The 15,614-nt window shown below is 66.9% G+C and overlaps 4 protein-coding genes across 4 annotated transcripts; 2 read left to right on the forward strand and 2 right to left on the reverse strand.

The window, feature by feature from the left end:
- Positions 1–818: 818 nt before the first annotated feature.
- On the forward strand, positions 819–1,586 carry EMIHUDRAFT_450461 (hypothetical protein; the record flags this gene model as incomplete). Its single annotated transcript, XM_005777520.1, has 2 exons — positions 819–1,216; positions 1,292–1,586. Coding segments are annotated over 2 exons (509 nt in total), but the record flags the coding sequence as incomplete, so codon positions are not given.
- A 3,671-nt stretch (positions 1,587–5,257) lies between these two features.
- On the reverse strand, positions 5,258–5,977 carry EMIHUDRAFT_53643 (hypothetical protein; the record flags this gene model as incomplete). The annotated part of the gene is made up of 1 exon (XM_005777521.1): positions 5,258–5,977. A coding segment is annotated over one exon (720 nt), but the record flags the coding sequence as incomplete, so codon positions are not given.
- Positions 5,978–10,321: 4,344 nt separating this feature from the next.
- Positions 10,322–11,936, reverse strand: EMIHUDRAFT_206283 (hypothetical protein; the record flags this gene model as incomplete). The annotated part of the gene is made up of 4 exons (XM_005777522.1): positions 10,322–10,390; positions 11,002–11,145; positions 11,334–11,653; positions 11,786–11,936. 4 exons carry the CDS (start codon positions 11,934–11,936, stop codon positions 10,322–10,324), a joined length of 684 nt encoding a protein of 227 aa, XP_005777579.1.
- A 1,128-nt stretch (positions 11,937–13,064) lies between these two features.
- On the forward strand, positions 13,065–14,556 carry EMIHUDRAFT_354261 (hypothetical protein). The gene is made up of 4 exons (XM_005777523.1): positions 13,065–13,536; positions 13,614–13,781; positions 13,878–14,006; positions 14,089–14,556. The coding sequence occupies exons 3-4, from the start codon at positions 13,994–13,996 to the stop codon at positions 14,427–14,429; spliced, it is 354 nt and encodes a 117-aa protein (XP_005777580.1). The 5' UTR covers positions 13,065–13,536; positions 13,614–13,781; positions 13,878–13,993; the 3' UTR covers positions 14,430–14,556.
- Positions 14,557–15,614: the final 1,058 nt, after the last annotated feature.

Here is a 15,614-nt window from a genome sequence, read left to right on the forward strand (position 1 = left end):
TCCGACGGAGACCACTTGCCGCGCCCTTTGACCAACTTGAGCAGCCCGGTCTCCGTGTTGCCAAAGCGCACGTAGGCCCCCTTCCAGCCGAGCTCTCCGTCGCCGGCCGTGTCCTTGCCCGTGCTCGCAAGCGAGCTCGTGAGCTTCAAATCGGCAACGAGGCGCCTGTGCCCCCTGCCGATGTTTGCCGCCGCCACGTCAGGTTGTTTTGGATTACTGTAACTGAGGTGTGCGGTCGGCTCCATCTCGATGATCATGCCCCACGCCGAGCGGAGGCATTTGACCAAACGTTTGAGTAGAAATTTGTGTCTTGTAGCATGCTTTGACCGAGGGTTAACCATCGCGGCGTCGCCAAGGACGTCGTGTAGCTGGCCGCTGGGTGCCCTCTTGCCTGCCTCCACCGCCTGGCAGGCGACATCAAGGGGGAGCCCAAGGCGGCGCTGGACGGTGACGCGCATCGCCCAGGACTCCATCTTCATGTCATCACGCATGGGGATGGCGTTGAGGAAGGCGCCGGCCCCTGGTTGGCTGACGGCGACAAAACGGATCGCCTCTCGCCAGCATTTGTGGTTCTGGCGTCTTCCGACCTTGTTGCCTTTGGAGGGCGCCTTGCGGCCGCCGCTGCGAAGCGCCTCGTCGGTAAGCTCCTCGGCAAGGTCGAGCCAGTTAGCATGGTGCACGCCAGAGGTGTACCGTCGCTGCGCCTGGTGCAAGAACTCGTTGGTGGACGAGAACTGGGCCAGGGGAAGCAGCTCCGCGGCCGGCGCCAGCCCGTGCGGGTAGAAGCGGAACCTCGGACGCGCTCGACAAAAGCAGGGCTGGCCCGAAGGCGCGCAGCAAACTCGCGGACGCACTCCCTGCGCCCAAACGAGTCGCGGGGATCGCGGAGGGGGAAAGGGTTGCCCCAGGGAGACGAAGCGCACTGCGCGCCCAGGTCAAAGAGTCGCGGGTGGACACAGCCCTGGCAGCCGCCGCATCGCATGACGCTCCGCCACTCGCCGCCGCCTCGCGGCCCCGCCCGCCGCAGCTCGCTCTGGTTCCCCACCCGCCGAAGGGCCTCCCGGAGGACAACCACGTCGGCGTCGTCCAGACTGACGCCAAGCACGTCGCAGAGCTCCTCCTCGAGAGTGAGAAGGGGCTGGCGAGGAAGCGGGTGGCCAGCGCGGCGGCAGACGTCGCCTCGCAGCAGGTCGCCTGGCAGCTGCTCGCCTGGCAGCTGCTCGCCTCGCAGCTGCTCGCCTCGCAGCTGCTCGCCTCGCAGCTGCTCGCCTCGCAGCTGCTCGCCTCGCAGCTGCTCGCCTCGCAGCTGCTCGCCTCGCAGCTGCTCGCCTCGCAGCTGCTCGCCTCGCAGCTGCTCGCCTCGCAGCTGCTCGCCTCGCGGCGCGCCCGGCGGTCGAGCTGAAGCAGCAGCGCCAGGCGGGGCCTCCAGGTGCTCGCCGCCCCATCGCGGCGGCCGGCCGGCCGAGCTCTGCTGAAACGTGCCCGGGATGCCTTTTGCATCCAGGCGTCGTTCTGCGGAGCGCGGCACACCGGCCGGTGGCGCGCATGCCGAGCCAGAGTCCTCGCGACCGGTGCCAGCGGCAGCGGTCGCGCGCGGCTGTAGCCGCGTAGGAGCCCTGGGTCGGCCACCGTGGCCACTGCCCAAGGCAGCGGCCACCATGGCAGCGCGCTACGGCGTCTGAAAGAACGACTTGGTTTAAAGAATTCTCATCTGGTTGTGTATGTGGCCGTCAAGCGCCGCACTCCTCCTCCTCTCCGTGCCGGCCTGCTCCACCCTCAGGCTGCTCCCTACACGCACTACCCGCTGCGGCGCTCCAGCACTGTGCGCCGCCGACCCGCCCGCCTCTGGTCCAAGCCCTGAGGAGTGGCGCAAGTTCCGCCAGCAGCTCATCTCCGGAGGCCTCAAGCTGACAACCGAGGCGACGCCGGACGGAGAGGGCGCCGCACCGGACGACGCGACGCCGTCCTCCGCGGCAGCGGCGTCCTCGGCACCGCGTCTCGTCGTCGCGCCCGGCAACGAGGCGCCGCTGTCGCGGCAGCGGCGGCAGAGCCGGGAACCCTTCGCGGAACCTCTCGGAGCTTCCTGTAGGCGCTGCTGAAAGAGCAAAGCGAGGAGCTGTGGCGCGAGTACACCGAGGGGAGCTGGGCGCACGAGTCGCCAGTGGAGGCGCGCCACCGAGAGAGTGAAATCGGACGGGAGGGGAAACGGGCAGCACATCACAGACCCTTCCGAGACAATTCCTGGTCCCTTCCGAGACAGCTCCTGGGCCTTTCCCTGCAGGCGGGCGGCATGCTGCTCCGGATGCCACTCGAGGCGCAGCTGACGCAGAGCCTGCGCTCCAGCGGCGGCGAGAGAGCCAGATGCTTGTCTCTGACCATCATATCTCCCCATATCTCCCCATCTCTCTCGAGGCCCGGATGCGGAGATCGCCCCAGAGAGTCTCCGAGAGTCTCCGAGGTGATGGCGTAGGCGGCGGAGGGGGCGTGCTGGGCAGCGCACTCCGCTCTCGCTTCGAGGCGGGGGCAACCTGGCCCAGAGGACACTTCCGAGACACTTCCGAGACTCTTCCGAGACATTCCTTCTTCAGGCGGAGCTGCCTGTCCCAGAGGAGGGCGACAGCGGCGACGCGGCGGCCAAAGGCGGCAGCGCCGGTGATGGCGGCGAGGAGGCGCGGGGCCTGGCGAGCATTGCGTATGCGATGATCAGCGAGTTGGTTCATGTTTGATTGGTCACTGACAGGCGAGGCTCCCGGCCAGCACTTCGTTTGATGCTGAGGTGTCGAGAGGATGAGTTGTGCCAGGGTCTCTGGCAGGCGCGCTTCTTGGCCAACACCGCGTACTGCTACCGGCTGTGCGAGGGGTTCGTCGCGGAGACGCTTCAGGCGCTAGAGAGGGAGAGGAGAGAGGGGAGGAGGAGTTGTTACGGTAGAGGAGAGAGGCTCGTGCAATCTCGTGCAATCTCACTGCACTCTTGTGCAATCTCGTGCAATCTCTGCCCGGGATGTGGAGCCCACCTCCCGAGGCAGTTCCGGCGCTGCTGACCCAAGGCCAAGGGCGGCACGATCTCGGGGCCTTCCCTTTGACCCTGCAGGCGCTGCTCCCCTGCAGGCGCTCCTGGCCAAGGCCAAGGGCGGCAAGGCGACCGCCAATGCCGCGATTCTGCGCGCGCGTGTAAATGACTGATTCTGGGGGCCGCTCCTCAATCACGTGCAGGAGTGGCAGCCGCTCTTGCCGACGATTCTTATCCAGTCGGCGATCCGTCACTGCTCATTGCCAATGATTTCAGGCGACCGTTGATGCCGCCTCTGCGGGTGGCGCGCTCCTGCAGGCGTACCAGGAGGCCGGGCAGGAGCGGCGGCAGGTCGTGCCGGTGTTTGCGATCATTTCGAGAGACACACTGGTTATGCATGATGAATAGGAGTGGCAGCAGGTCGTGCTCGTGCTTCGCTCCTCGGCCGCGGGTGCGGACGGAGTCGCTCTTAACCGCCCCTTGGCGGCGCGCGGGAACCGGCAGCTGGCGGAGCTGCTGCTGCGGCAGACGGGAGCGGCGGAGGCGCTGGTCGGCCCGCTGCTCGCCGCGTTCGGAGACGATTTGTGCGCGTACTTGGGAGGACCGTCGGAGCAGGAGTCGGGTGGGCTGCTGGTGCACGGCGACGGGTCGCTCGAGGCACCATTACTAGTTATTAAACGCGCACTCATTACCAATCCAGGTGCACGGCGACGGGTCGCTCGAGGGTGCAGTCGAGGTGTCGCCCGGGACGCGCATCTTCACAGGCGGAGAGCGTGCGGCCATCGAGGCCGTCGCCGCCGGCCGCGCCAAACCGCTCGCGTTCCGTGAGGTATCCTCGGCTTGTTAGGTAACCAGTGCATGCTAGTTTATAGGCCGCGCCTCGCCGCTCGCGTTCCGCTGGTTCCTCGGCCGCCACACAGGCCTGACCACCGGCGAGGGCGCGTGGCGCGCCGTCGCGTGCGCGCGGCCGGTTGCGCTTAAGCAGTGCCTCCGCTTGCTGCTGAATCGATAGAGTAGTCATCATCAACCAATTGATACAGGTTGCACTGAAGCAGTGCCTTGGCCTGCCCAAGCCGCTGTGGCACGAGGTGATGGAGCTGTGCGGCGGCGAGTGCGCCACGCTGAGCCGGCTCGAGCTTCCTTCTGGCGCGATGACCTGCCGTGAACGGCGCCTCTTTACGCGTGGCACTTGTGAGTAGGCTCGAGATCCTCAAGCGGGACGACTTGCCGAGCGAGGACGACTGACGCCTGAGGCAGCGCCACGAGCCTCCCGCGGAGACCCGAGTCGACGGCAGTAGATGGCGGCACTCTCTGCCTCGTGTGCATTTGCCATTTGTCCTCACACTGATCTCTCGCCCTCTTAGTCTGCTTAGAGGTCAAGCAGTGTCACCACAACGGGTCGTTGACGTTGCCGAGAGTGTATTAGTTTTGTGTCTGAGCAGATTTGAACCTAATTCCCCCCGGCAGGCGCATGAAATAAAAAGATAAAAAACCATTACACGCCGCTCGGGCACGGCTACTCTGAGTACTGAGACGTAGCTCACGTACACACACCGTCCGGGGCGCGCGGGCGGCGCCGGCGGGGGGATTTGCGGGTACAAAACGCTGTTTCCTGAACAAAATGAAAACACAGGATCGAAGGAATACAGCCATAAGAGTAGGGGTAGTATACTGCGGTGTGAGCTACGAGCCGCCGTCGCCGCGCCCCTCGCCCCGCGGCCTCCCGCGCTCGCCCCGCCCACCCCGCCCACCCCGCCCACCCCGCCCACCGCGCCCCCCTCGCCCACCGGCCGCCGCCGTGGCGCCTGCAGGCTGCGCCTGGGGCACGGTGCGCGAGGGCGGCTGGTGAAGAAACGTCGTCTGCGCCGCCACCAACCGCCCAGTTGCGGCGATGGGCAGCGCCGGCTGGCGGCAGGCCGGGCAGTTGCTGTCGCGCTCCAGCACGCGCGGCGCACACGCCTCGCAGTACAGAGCGTGGCCGCACGCGAAACGGACCGAGCGCGGCGCGTCCCAGCAGAGGTCACACAGGCGCTCCTCGGCCCCAGCCTTCTCCTCCACCTCCCCCGCCGCTTCGACTAGCGCCTCCAGCCGCGGCAGTGCCTCTGCGAGCGGCATCCGCTTTCTCTTCCGCTCGTATGCCAGCCCAAACACGAGCCGCATCAGCTCCTCGGCCTGCGCCGCCGACCAGCCAGCGTCGGCCGCCGCGATGCTCTCCGCCGTGTCGGGCTCCTCCAATGCATCGTCGCACGCGTTGAGCAAGCCGACGGCGCCGCGGCCGGTCAGGGCGACGAGCAGCGTGATGCCGAGCGCAAAGCCATCCGTGAGCTGCGAAGCCTGGTTGTCGTGCATGATGATCGAGTCCATGTAGCCAGGCTTCCCAAAGATACGCTGTGTCGATAGGTGCGAGACCTGTCCATTGCCGCCGGCCGTCGCCTCTGCCGCGCGCGCGAGGCCCACGTCGGCGAGGTAGCCGTTGCCGCGCTCGTCGAGCAGGATGTTGCCCGCCGAGATGTCGCGGTGCAGGATCATGGGAGAGAGCGTGTGCAAGTAATGCAGCGCGCTCGCGGCGTCGCGCAGCACGCGGAGCCGTGCGGCGGAGGAGAGCGGCGGAGGCGGCGTCTCGAAGCCGAGCATGCGGAGCCGCTGCAGCGCGGCTGGAGCGCGGTAGAGGCGGTCCTCGAGGCTGCCGCCGCGACAGAGGGGGTAGACGAGGCACGCTCTCGCCGGCGCCAAGCAGACGCCGAGTAGAGGGAGCAAGGACCGGTGGCATGCCGCGCTGAGCGTGCGCACCTCGCTCTGCAGCTCGGCGAGGCCTTGGGCGCCGACACCGACCAGCGCCGTCTTGACGGCGAACCCGCAAGCGACGCGCGGAAGCGACGGCAGCGCGTCGCAGCGGTAGACGCGCCCGAAGCCGCCCTCGCCCACCTTGCGCGCCTCGGCAAAGCCGTCGGTCGCCGCGATGAGCTCGTCGAGAGGGACGGCGGCGGGCGGCGCGGCGGCGGCGGCGAGGGCGGCGACACTCGCCGCCGCCGACGCTGCCGCTGCCGCCGCTGCCGCTGCCGCCGCCGCTGCCGCCACCTCTTGAGCCTCCGCCGCCGCCACGGCCGCCACTGCCGCCTCTACAGCCGCCGCCTCCGCCTCCGCCTCCGCCCTCATCCTCGCCTCCTCCCTCTCCCTTGCCGCCTCCTCCCTTGCCCTTGCCTCTGCCTCCTCCCTTGCGCGCGACGCCGCCTCCGCCTCCTCTGCCGCCCGCGCCGCCGCAGCCTCTGCTACCACCCGATCCGCTTCCTCCGCCACTCGCGCCTCCTCCGCCGCCCGCGCCTCCTCCGCCTCCTCCGCCGCCCGCTCCGCCGCCCGCGCTGCCGCCGCCGCCGCCTTCTCCTCCTTCTGCCGCTGCCGCTTCAGCGCCCTGGCCTCGCGGGTCTTTCGCTCCGCCAGCTCGTCGCGCAGCCGCCGCGCCGCCCGCAGCGCCTCCGAACCGTCGGCGTCTCGGGTGTTCGCATTGATCGCCGCCCTGAGCGCCTCGAGATCGGCGTCGCCTCGCTCGCACGCCTCAACCGCCTCGCGCAGCGCCGCCTCGGCAGCATCGCGCGCCTCCGCCGCCTCCGCTGCCGCTGCCGCCTCGCGTGCGGCCTCCGCAGCCTGTTCGGCTGATTCTGCGACCGCCGCCTCCCCCTCAGCCTCTGCTGCGGTCGACGAGTGCTCCTCGAAGGCGCGCACGCACTCGGCGTGGCCCTCTTCCTTGGCCCACTGCAGCGCCGTCTTGCCGTCAACAGCGCGCGCCGCGTCAGCGCCCGCACGCAGCAAATGCCGCACGACGGCGGGGTGGTTGAAGGCGGCGGCGCCGATCAGCGCGGTGCCGCCGTCGCTGCTCTGCAGGTTGATCTCCGCGCCGTGCCGTGTCAGCAAGTCGACCACCCGCTCGTGGCCGTTGCGGGCGGCGCCCATCAGCAGCGTGACGCCGCTCACGCCGCCTCTCTCGTACGTCGCGTCGGCCCGCCCTCCGCCCTCGAGCCACGCCAGCAACGCCTCCTCCTCGCCTCGCTCAGCCGCTGCCACGACCGCATCGGAGACTGGCACGCCAACCCTCGACACCGCCGGCGACAGATTGCCCGGCCGCACCCGCACGCTCTCGCCGCCGCCCTCGAGCGCCACAGCGTACCGCCCGCCCTCGAAGCTCTGCGCCACGCCCAGCTGCCCGTTGAGCTCGGGGCGGGAGGAGAGCCCGCCGAGCACGACTCGCTGGCCGAGCAGCGGCGCGTCCACCGCTGCCGCTGCCGCGCCCGAGGAAGCGCCGCCCGCCCCTGCCCGGCCGTGTGCAGCCGCCGCCGCCTCTGACAAGACCATGACGCACTCGGCGTGGCCCTTCTTCTTGGCCCACTGCAGCGCCGTCTTGCCATATGCATCGCACGCCGCCGTGTCAGCGCCCGCTCGCAGCAAGCGGAGAACGACGGCGGGGTGGCTGCGGGCGGCGGCGAGCGTCAGCGCGGTGAGGCCGTCGTCCTTCTGCTTGTTGATCTCCGCGCCGCGCTGTAGCAGCTCCTCGACCACCCGCTCGTGGCCTTGGTTGGCGGCGGCCATCAGCGCGGTGAGGCCGTTGCTGTTCTGAAAGTTGATCTCAGCGCCGTGCCGTATCAGCAGCTCGACCACCCGCTCGTGGCCGTTGAAGGCGGCGAGCATCAGCGCAGTCCAGCCGTCGCTACTCTGCAGATTGACCTCCGCGCCGTGCTGCAGCAGCAAATCGACCACCCGCTCGTGGCGAGTGCGGGCGGCGCCCATCAGCAGCGTGATGCCGCTCACGCCACCTCTCTCGTACGTCGCGTCGGCCCGCCCTCCGCCCTCGAGCCACGCCAGCAACGCCTCCTCCTCGCCTCGCTCAGCCGCTGCCACGACCGCATCGGAGACTGGCACGCCAACCCTCGACACCGCTGGCGACAGATTGCCCGGCCGCACCCGCACGCTCTCGCCGCCGCCCTCGAGCGCCACAGCGTACCGCCCGCCCTCGAAGCTCTGCGCCACGCCCAGCTGCCCGTTGAGCTCGGGGCGGGAGGAGAGCCCGCCGAGCACGACTCGCTGGCCGAGCAGTGGCGCGTCGGCAGGCGACGTGCCAGGTGCTTCGTTGTGCATTCCCCCCTTTCCGGCAGGAGATCGCATAAACGCCCGCCGAAAGAAGCGTGTTGTCCGCACTGCACTCCAAGTGCTCCATCCAAGTGCTCCGCTTGCGGGATGGCTTAGCGGGTTCGAGCCGTCACACATTGGCTGCCGGGGTGTGCCGAGGGGGGGCTGGGTGGGCGGTAAGCCGTCATTGCCCGGCGCTGCTTGCAGCGCTCTGGGTGGTAGTGGCGGCGCTCCAAGAGTGGTGCTCTTGGGAAGAGGTTCCTCCTTTCCGCTCCCCCCCCGCAAGGCGCGAGACACACACACTGTTCGGGCACCTACGCGGCTCCTAGCCGGGTAGGGGGTGGTGCGAACATGCAGGGTGAACGTGTGTGAATGAACTAGCTACAACAGGCTTCCTAGGTACCGTAGAGCAAGTAAAATCTACGGACGGACCATCGGCGCCTGCAGAGCGAGGCGAAAGAGTGCTTGAACGAACGTAGTGGTGTTGTAGAATTTTACAACAAAACTCCCTCGCACGACACTGGGCACGGGACTGGCGCGCACTGGCACTAGCACAGGTACACCACGGGAGCCGCTGCACTCCAAGTGCTCCAAGTGGGCTCCCACACACGTCTCACGATCCGCATGCGCATCCGGGCGAAAGTGCAAAGTCCGGGCGAAAGTCCCAAAGTCATAAATAAATAAAATAAATAAAACGGACACCTCTCTACTGTGAGCTGAGGGAGGGTGTAGAGGATGTAGAGTGTAGAGCACTGTAGAGCTGTAGAGATGTAGAGCGCTGTAGAGCTGTAGAGCTCTACATCCGCCGCGTGACGAGGCGCCTGCGTTGTAGAGCGATGTAGAGGCGCTCTACAACGTGAAATCTCTACAACAAACTCTACATCATAAGCGGCGAACGAGGCACGGTCGCTCTCCGACATGAGGCGCGTTGCACTTGCCAGTGCTGCCCTGGCCTTCTGTCTGCCCGCCCAATGGGTGGCAGATGCCTCTGCTGCTGTGGCATGCCTCACGGCTGCGACTGGCCGGCACCTCGGCGCGTCAGCTCGGCTCGGCGTAGCGATCGTGGCCAGCGCAACTCGCCTGGACTCAACGCTCAGCCAGGAGCTCCCGCACGCGCTGGCGCGAGTCATGGCGCAGATAAGGCGTCTGAATGCTCGCCTCGCCTCGCGCAAATGCGACCGTCCTCGCAGCCGACAGTCCACCGCCTGCTAAAGAAGCACAGCGACGAATGCGGCACCGGCGACACATGGCAGGCTGGTCATGACGCAGTTATAGGGTGTTGTGTGCCGTCAGAGGGACTCTCTGTGTGTCAGGGATAGTCAGGGCTGTCCATCAGAGCTTCACTAAGCTCGGTAAAACCCCATTAGCGCGGCTCGACCTCTTTGAGTCACTGCCTTCCCGGCGGTTTGGCTGTAGAGCCTCTACAACAAACTCTACAACAAAATCGCGCTCTACATCGCTCTACAACGCAGGCGCCTCGTCACGCGGCGGATGTAGAGCTCTACAGCTCTACAGCGCTCCAGAGCGCTCTACATCTCTACAGCTCTACAGCGCTCTACATTCTACATCCTCTACACCCTCCCTCAGACTGTGAGATGGGTAAAAAGGAACAGGTCACCGCCCTTGCGATCTTTGTGCAGGGTTCTTTGTGGGTGTGGTCGGCGACTAGCCGGGGTCGTCCTCCCGAGATGGGGGACTAGCACTAGCCGTCTTCCACATGGTCCCTCGGGTCCCTGCTGCTCCTAATCTCTTCGTACATCCTCCTGCTGATCTCCGCAAAGTCCTGCTCCCTCCCTCGTCTCGCCCTGCCGCCTGCGCGTCTGCTCCGCCTCACCGTCTCTTCTGCCCTGCGCCGTCTGGCGTATCCGTGGCGACGGGTCCTCCATAGAGCATAGTCGGTCGAGGTCGCCGCCCCCCCCAAAGTCATAAGTCTGGCAGCTTCCGCGGTTTTGTGTGGAGAAGTTTACCTTACAAGATACTTACCTTATACAGATGGTGGAAGAGCCATGCGCCATTGCTCACGCGCCGGCGCTCCCGGGAGGCAACTCGCAAGACGAGCGAGCGCTCAAACCCGCCGTCGTGGCAAGAGCGGGACCCCCCCCCTCCCCACACGCTTTCTCCCGTCTCCCGATGCACACACACCCCTCCCCCTCCCACCCACCCTCGGCCCTCCTGCCCCGTGAGGCGTGAGAGCTAGCTCTCACCGCGCGCCGCGCCGCCTAACCGCTCGCCAGCCGCGCCGGCGGAGGAGGCAGACTCGACCTGAGGGGCGGCGAGAAGCGGATTACACGAGGTTGCCCGAGATTGCACGAGACTGGGCGGCGCGGAGGCCGGCGAGGCGAGGGGGCCACAAGCAACCCGGCGGGTCCACTTTTGAGTCCTCAATTCATTGGTTGAGGCGAGGGGGGGAGAGGGGTGCGGCGGTCTCTCCGCCGCCTCTCGGTGGCCTCTCGGCGGCCTCTCGGAGCATATACCGACGATTCGTGGTGGAGGGCCGGCGGCATAGCCTCGCCCGGCGTCTCGTCCGACGCGGGAGGATGTGCCGCCCCAGCAGAGGCTCCAGGGGGCTCCTCCCCCCCCTCCCCTCCCCCCGCAGCCTCGCCTCGACACTGCCCCTCCGCGCCGAACGCCTCGCCGCGAATCGCACCCCCCTCCACGCCCACGCCCTCCACGCACACGCCCTCCGCCTCCCCGCCCTCCGCCTCCCCACTGCCCTCTGCGCCGCCCCCCGCGCCCTCCACCCCCGCGCCGCCCCCCGCGCCGCCCCCCTCGCCGCCCCCCTCCCTCGGGCGGTGTCTCGGAAGCGTCTCGGAAGCGTCGCCCCCTTCCCTCGAGAAGGAGGAGAAGGACGACATCTCGACGAGCGGAGGCACCGCCGGGGCACCCGACATCTGGCGCACGGGCATCGGCACCGAAGGCAACGCCGCCGCCGCCGAAGTCGCGCCGCCGCTGTTCACTCTCTCCTCCGCCTCGGCCTCCTCTGCCTGCGCAGCCATCAGCGCGGCGGCGGCGAGCGCCTGAAGCATTCAACAAGCCGTGGCTGACTCCAGTGCAATCTCGTGCAATCCCGTGCAATCTCGTGCAATCTCGCCTCAAATCCGAGCTCAGAGCAGATGCGGCCCTCGCTGCCCACCCTCCCAAACAGGGGCCGGGCCTCGGAGCGGTCTGGCGCGCGGGGGGGGCTTCCGCCGAACGGGACGACGACCGCCGAAACTCCGCCGGCCGCTGCCGAAACTCCGCCGACCGCCGCCGATGCTCCGCTGGCGGCCGCCTCTCTTCCAGAGGCTTGGGTATGCCGCGGGAGCGAAGGAGCGCTGGTCGCGACGCCGCCGCCGCCCTGGCCGAGGCCCGCTGCCGCCACCGCGTCGGCGCTTGCTCGCTGGTCAAGCTTTGCAAGGCAGACGTGCCCTCGCTTCGGGGCGCCGCAGCGCTGGCACCGATTCTTGGACGCATGCCCAGCCTCGCGCAGCTTGCGCCCCTTCTCGATCCGCTGCCAGCGGTTGCGCACGGACGAGACGGACCGGCCTGCGCAGCGAGGGCTCGCTCAGGCCAGAGGTACGAGCTCCCTTGCTCCTCCTTTTGTGAGGCGGCGGCGAGGAGCGAGCGGTGGGGAAGACGCTGCCAGATGTCATGGAGAGCAGCGACGGCGGCGCGGACGGTGCTTGCGGGAGGCGAGAGGGGCGCACGCGCCTGGCAGCGAGAGCACGATGCGAGACCACTTTGGGCCCAGCTCGCCGAGCAGTCGCAGGATCGTTCTGTCCTCCTCGGGCTCCCACGCCCGCATATGCTCGTGCACGCCGCCTGTCATAGCGCGCCTGTGGATGGGAGGAGCGGGGTCGGTCGCGCCGTCGCGCAACTCGCGCCTTTCTGTAGAGGTCGCCTTGCGTCTCGGCGTGCACAGGTCGCGAAGCAAGCACCGAAAACGTAAGAAAGCGGTGGCGTTTTTCTTTTTATTTTAAAGCAGAACGCCGGGTTTGTAGGTAAAGAATTACGAGATTTCGCGGTATACACGACCTCAGAGCGTCACACACTCACGTCATCTAGCTCCCCAGTCACCACAGTATCCGTGTAGCTCTACGTCTAGCGCTTGGCCAGCCCTCCCACCCTATCCGGATCTTGGCCTCTCCCGAGTCGGTCGTACTCCTATCAGCCACGCGCCCCCTCGCCCCCCTCCCACTCCTGCGACCAGACCTCGATCTTCTTGGGCAGCAGCTGGTCCTGCAGGCAGGTCGCCGTGGCCCAGCTCGCCTGAGGCTCCCCTGCCCCAGCTCCAGACGGCGCCGTCGGCGGTGAGAATGAGGTTGTGCACGTCTCCAGCCGACACAGCGACGACGCGCTGGCCAGCTAAGGCCTCGGTCTTCTTGGGCAGCAGCTGCACCTGTAGGTTGCCGTGGCCAGCTCGCCAAAGAGTCCACTGCCCCGGAGGGACACGGCCGTGTTGGGCGCTGGGCGCTCCATTTCCGTTTGGCAGCTATAGGTCGCCTCAGGGCCCTCCCCTCCCGGCGGAGCAGGGCGGGATAGGCGCCAAGCGGGAGGGAGCGGACGACGGGGTGGAACGCACAGAGAGGAAAGGTCGGCATGAGCGGGATGTGCGCCGTATAACCAAAAGCACCTACCTACGCGGGGGTGCCGGCCGGTGCCGTTTTGGCGCCAGGGCGACACAACTCCGCGAAAATTCTTGTTTTGGACCACCAAGAGCTGGCTGGGGCTGCAGAAGCAGCGCATCTCAGCCGTTCTTCACACGGCCATCGCAGAGCAGATTGTGAATGAGCTTGCCAGCGGCGGGGGCGGTCGAGTGCACGGAGCTAAGTGCCTCGCCGTCCTCGCGGCAGTCGCTTAGGCGGCTCCAGTGGTGTACCTGTGTTAGTGCCAGTGCGCGCCAGTCCCGTGCCCAGTGTTGTGCGACGAGCGAAAAATAAATTCGGGTTTTGCGCTCGACTCGCCGGGCTGTGTCCACCCTGTGTCACCGCCGCACGCGCTGAGCCATCTTGTGGCCTCGAGTGGAGGTTTGTCTCTCATGCCGGCGAAGGTCCTGCTTATTGCCTCTGTCCTTGTCGTGCCCGCACAGGCTCCGCCACCGACGATTCACCCGGACTGCAATGTTGTGTGCGTTGGCGTCCCCTGCGGGACGTTCTACGACACCACTTGCTCAGATCAAGCGGTAAAGTTGCCATCGTGCAACTGCGGGAATTGCTGTCGCCCAGACCCGCCCGCCACCCAAGCGGTCGCCGCTCACGCAACGCCCGCTGCTCAGACGCCGGTCTTCACCACGCGTGGGCCCAACAGTGTGGTCCTCTGGCAGCCTCCTGGCCCGGGCCGCAAGGCTGGCGCGTGCGCTGGGCCGACGACGATGCAAGCGGATCCCATCTGGCAGGCGGTGACGATCGCCGAGTGCCAAGAGTACTGCGGTGCGCGCCTGACTCTATAGATAGAACCTCGCGCCCACCCCACCCCAAACTCTCGACCACTCTCACGCAAAGTTTAGCTCTCGACATTGAATGCGTCGCGATCGAGTTCACGGAGTTCGTCCCAAAGTGGCAGCGCTTGTACGCACGAGAGTATGCACGCTGCATGGCCATCGACTTGCCCTCCAAAGTCACGCACGTCTTGCCGCGTCCCGACGGCGCTCGCTGCCTCGTCAAGCCGGCGCGCGCTCTGCGCCTTCGCCTGCTTCGCCAATCCGCCATCTCCGCCTCTTAGCACTACGATCTCCTCCACCATTCTCTCCTCCGACCCCTGCAGACGCGCGGTCTCTGCCCTCCCCCAACGCGCACTTGCCCGTGCTGCTGGCTCGCCGGGCCCGGCGTCGATTTCAAGTACGGCAGCACGCCATGCGCCGAGCTGCAGAACGCCGATCTCAGCAACATGAACCTCGAAGGCACGTGACGTCCATGCAAGCGCCACCGCCCGCGCGGGCCTGGCACGTGGAAACCCCTAATACGCCCCCTCGCCCGCGCAAGGTGCCAAACTGGACGGCGTGGACATGCAGTGCGCCAAGCTGGACGGCGCGTCGCTCAAGGGGGCCAGCTTTGGCGGCGCGAATCTCAAGTCTGTCAGCTTCGTCGGCGCCAACCTCGACGGCGCCGACTTCACCCAGGCTGACGCCAACTTTGCAGATTTCAAGGGGGCCAACCTCATGAACGCGAAGTTTCTTGAGGCCACCGTTGAGAGGGCCAACTTCAAGGGCGCCCTGGGACTGCAGTTTGCCGAGTTCGCGGGAGCAAACGGGATCGATCTCGCCACATGGGGCCCCGGAGGCGTCGCGGGACGAGGGGCGCTGCCTCCCCCGCCCCCGCCTTAGACCGCCCACCCACTATAGGGAGGGGTGGAAGAAATGTGAAGATTCGGATTTGTGAATAGTATTTGCACGCGCCAGTTCGCACCTGTGTCGAGCCTGTCTGCTGGGCAAGAGATTTCTTTTGTTTAAAGGCCAAGGTGGGCCCTATTGAAAAGACCCCGATTTTGAGGGGTGTCGGACATGCGCAGCTCAAGCGCGCTGTCGCTGCCCGAGTTGCGGTCACGTCCCGGAAATCTTCGCCGGCCCCGCCAGCTTGACCGACTGGACCGCGGAGAGGCTGGGCTTGGCCGGCGGCGCGACGCGTGGCCTCTGCTGCGGCCATCTCGGACGCTCAAGCGGCGCCAGCCAGCGGCTCGGCCGCGCATCCTTCACACACGCCGCCACGACCAAGCTGAGCGGGCCCGGTGTCGAGTCATGGTGCGAGATGCATGTCAGGGGCGGCTGTGGCCACAGCAGGTCCACCAGACGGGCGTCAAAGCTTGCCGTCGGCGTGCTGTGGTGGCGAGAGCCGAGACCGCTGCAGAGGAGCCGAGTGCAGTGGCGAGCCAGAGGCTACCAGGGTCACCAGGTGGTAGCCCTTGCCCATTCTGAGCAGGGATGTGCTTTGATGGGGTTGTGCTTGAGCGTGTGTGAAGTGGGAGTGCGTGCCGGCGGTGTCTGTGGCTGAAACGGGCGTGTGTGAGGCTGCAGAGCCGTGGTATGAGCCAGAGTGAGCTTCATCACCCAAGATAAGTGCGGTTTGGGACGGCTCAGACTTGCTGCTGATGGGCCTGGGCCAGGAGAGCGACAGAGAAGGCGAGGTGGTGAGCTGGGAAGCCGCTTTGTCGGCACCTGGACGTGTCGCGATGAAGTGCCAAAAAGTACTATTTGCGGCTATTGCTCCAAACTTCGGGAGACAAGGCCTACATATTATGACTGCATCCATGAGCCTAGTGCATGAGGGCTGTGGGTCGGGACATTTCACAGTCGATGGCGCCGATAATGACCTCCGTAATGCCCTCGCAATCGGCTCGGATGGGGTCCACCGGGGACAATCTCGGAGCCCTCTCCGTGGCATCACGAGCCGGTGTGAGCTTGAAGACCCGAGGTAAGTGCGGTTTGGGACAGCTCAGACTTACTACTGGTGGGCCTGGGCCAGGAGGGCGACAGAGAAGGCGAGGTGGTGAGCTAGAGGCTGGAGAGTCCGCG

This window comes from Emiliania huxleyi (assembly GCF_000372725.1).
Source record: "Emiliania huxleyi CCMP1516 unplaced genomic scaffold EMIHUscaffold_26, whole genome shotgun sequence".
NCBI lineage: Eukaryota > Haptophyta > Isochrysidales > Noelaerhabdaceae > Emiliania > Emiliania huxleyi.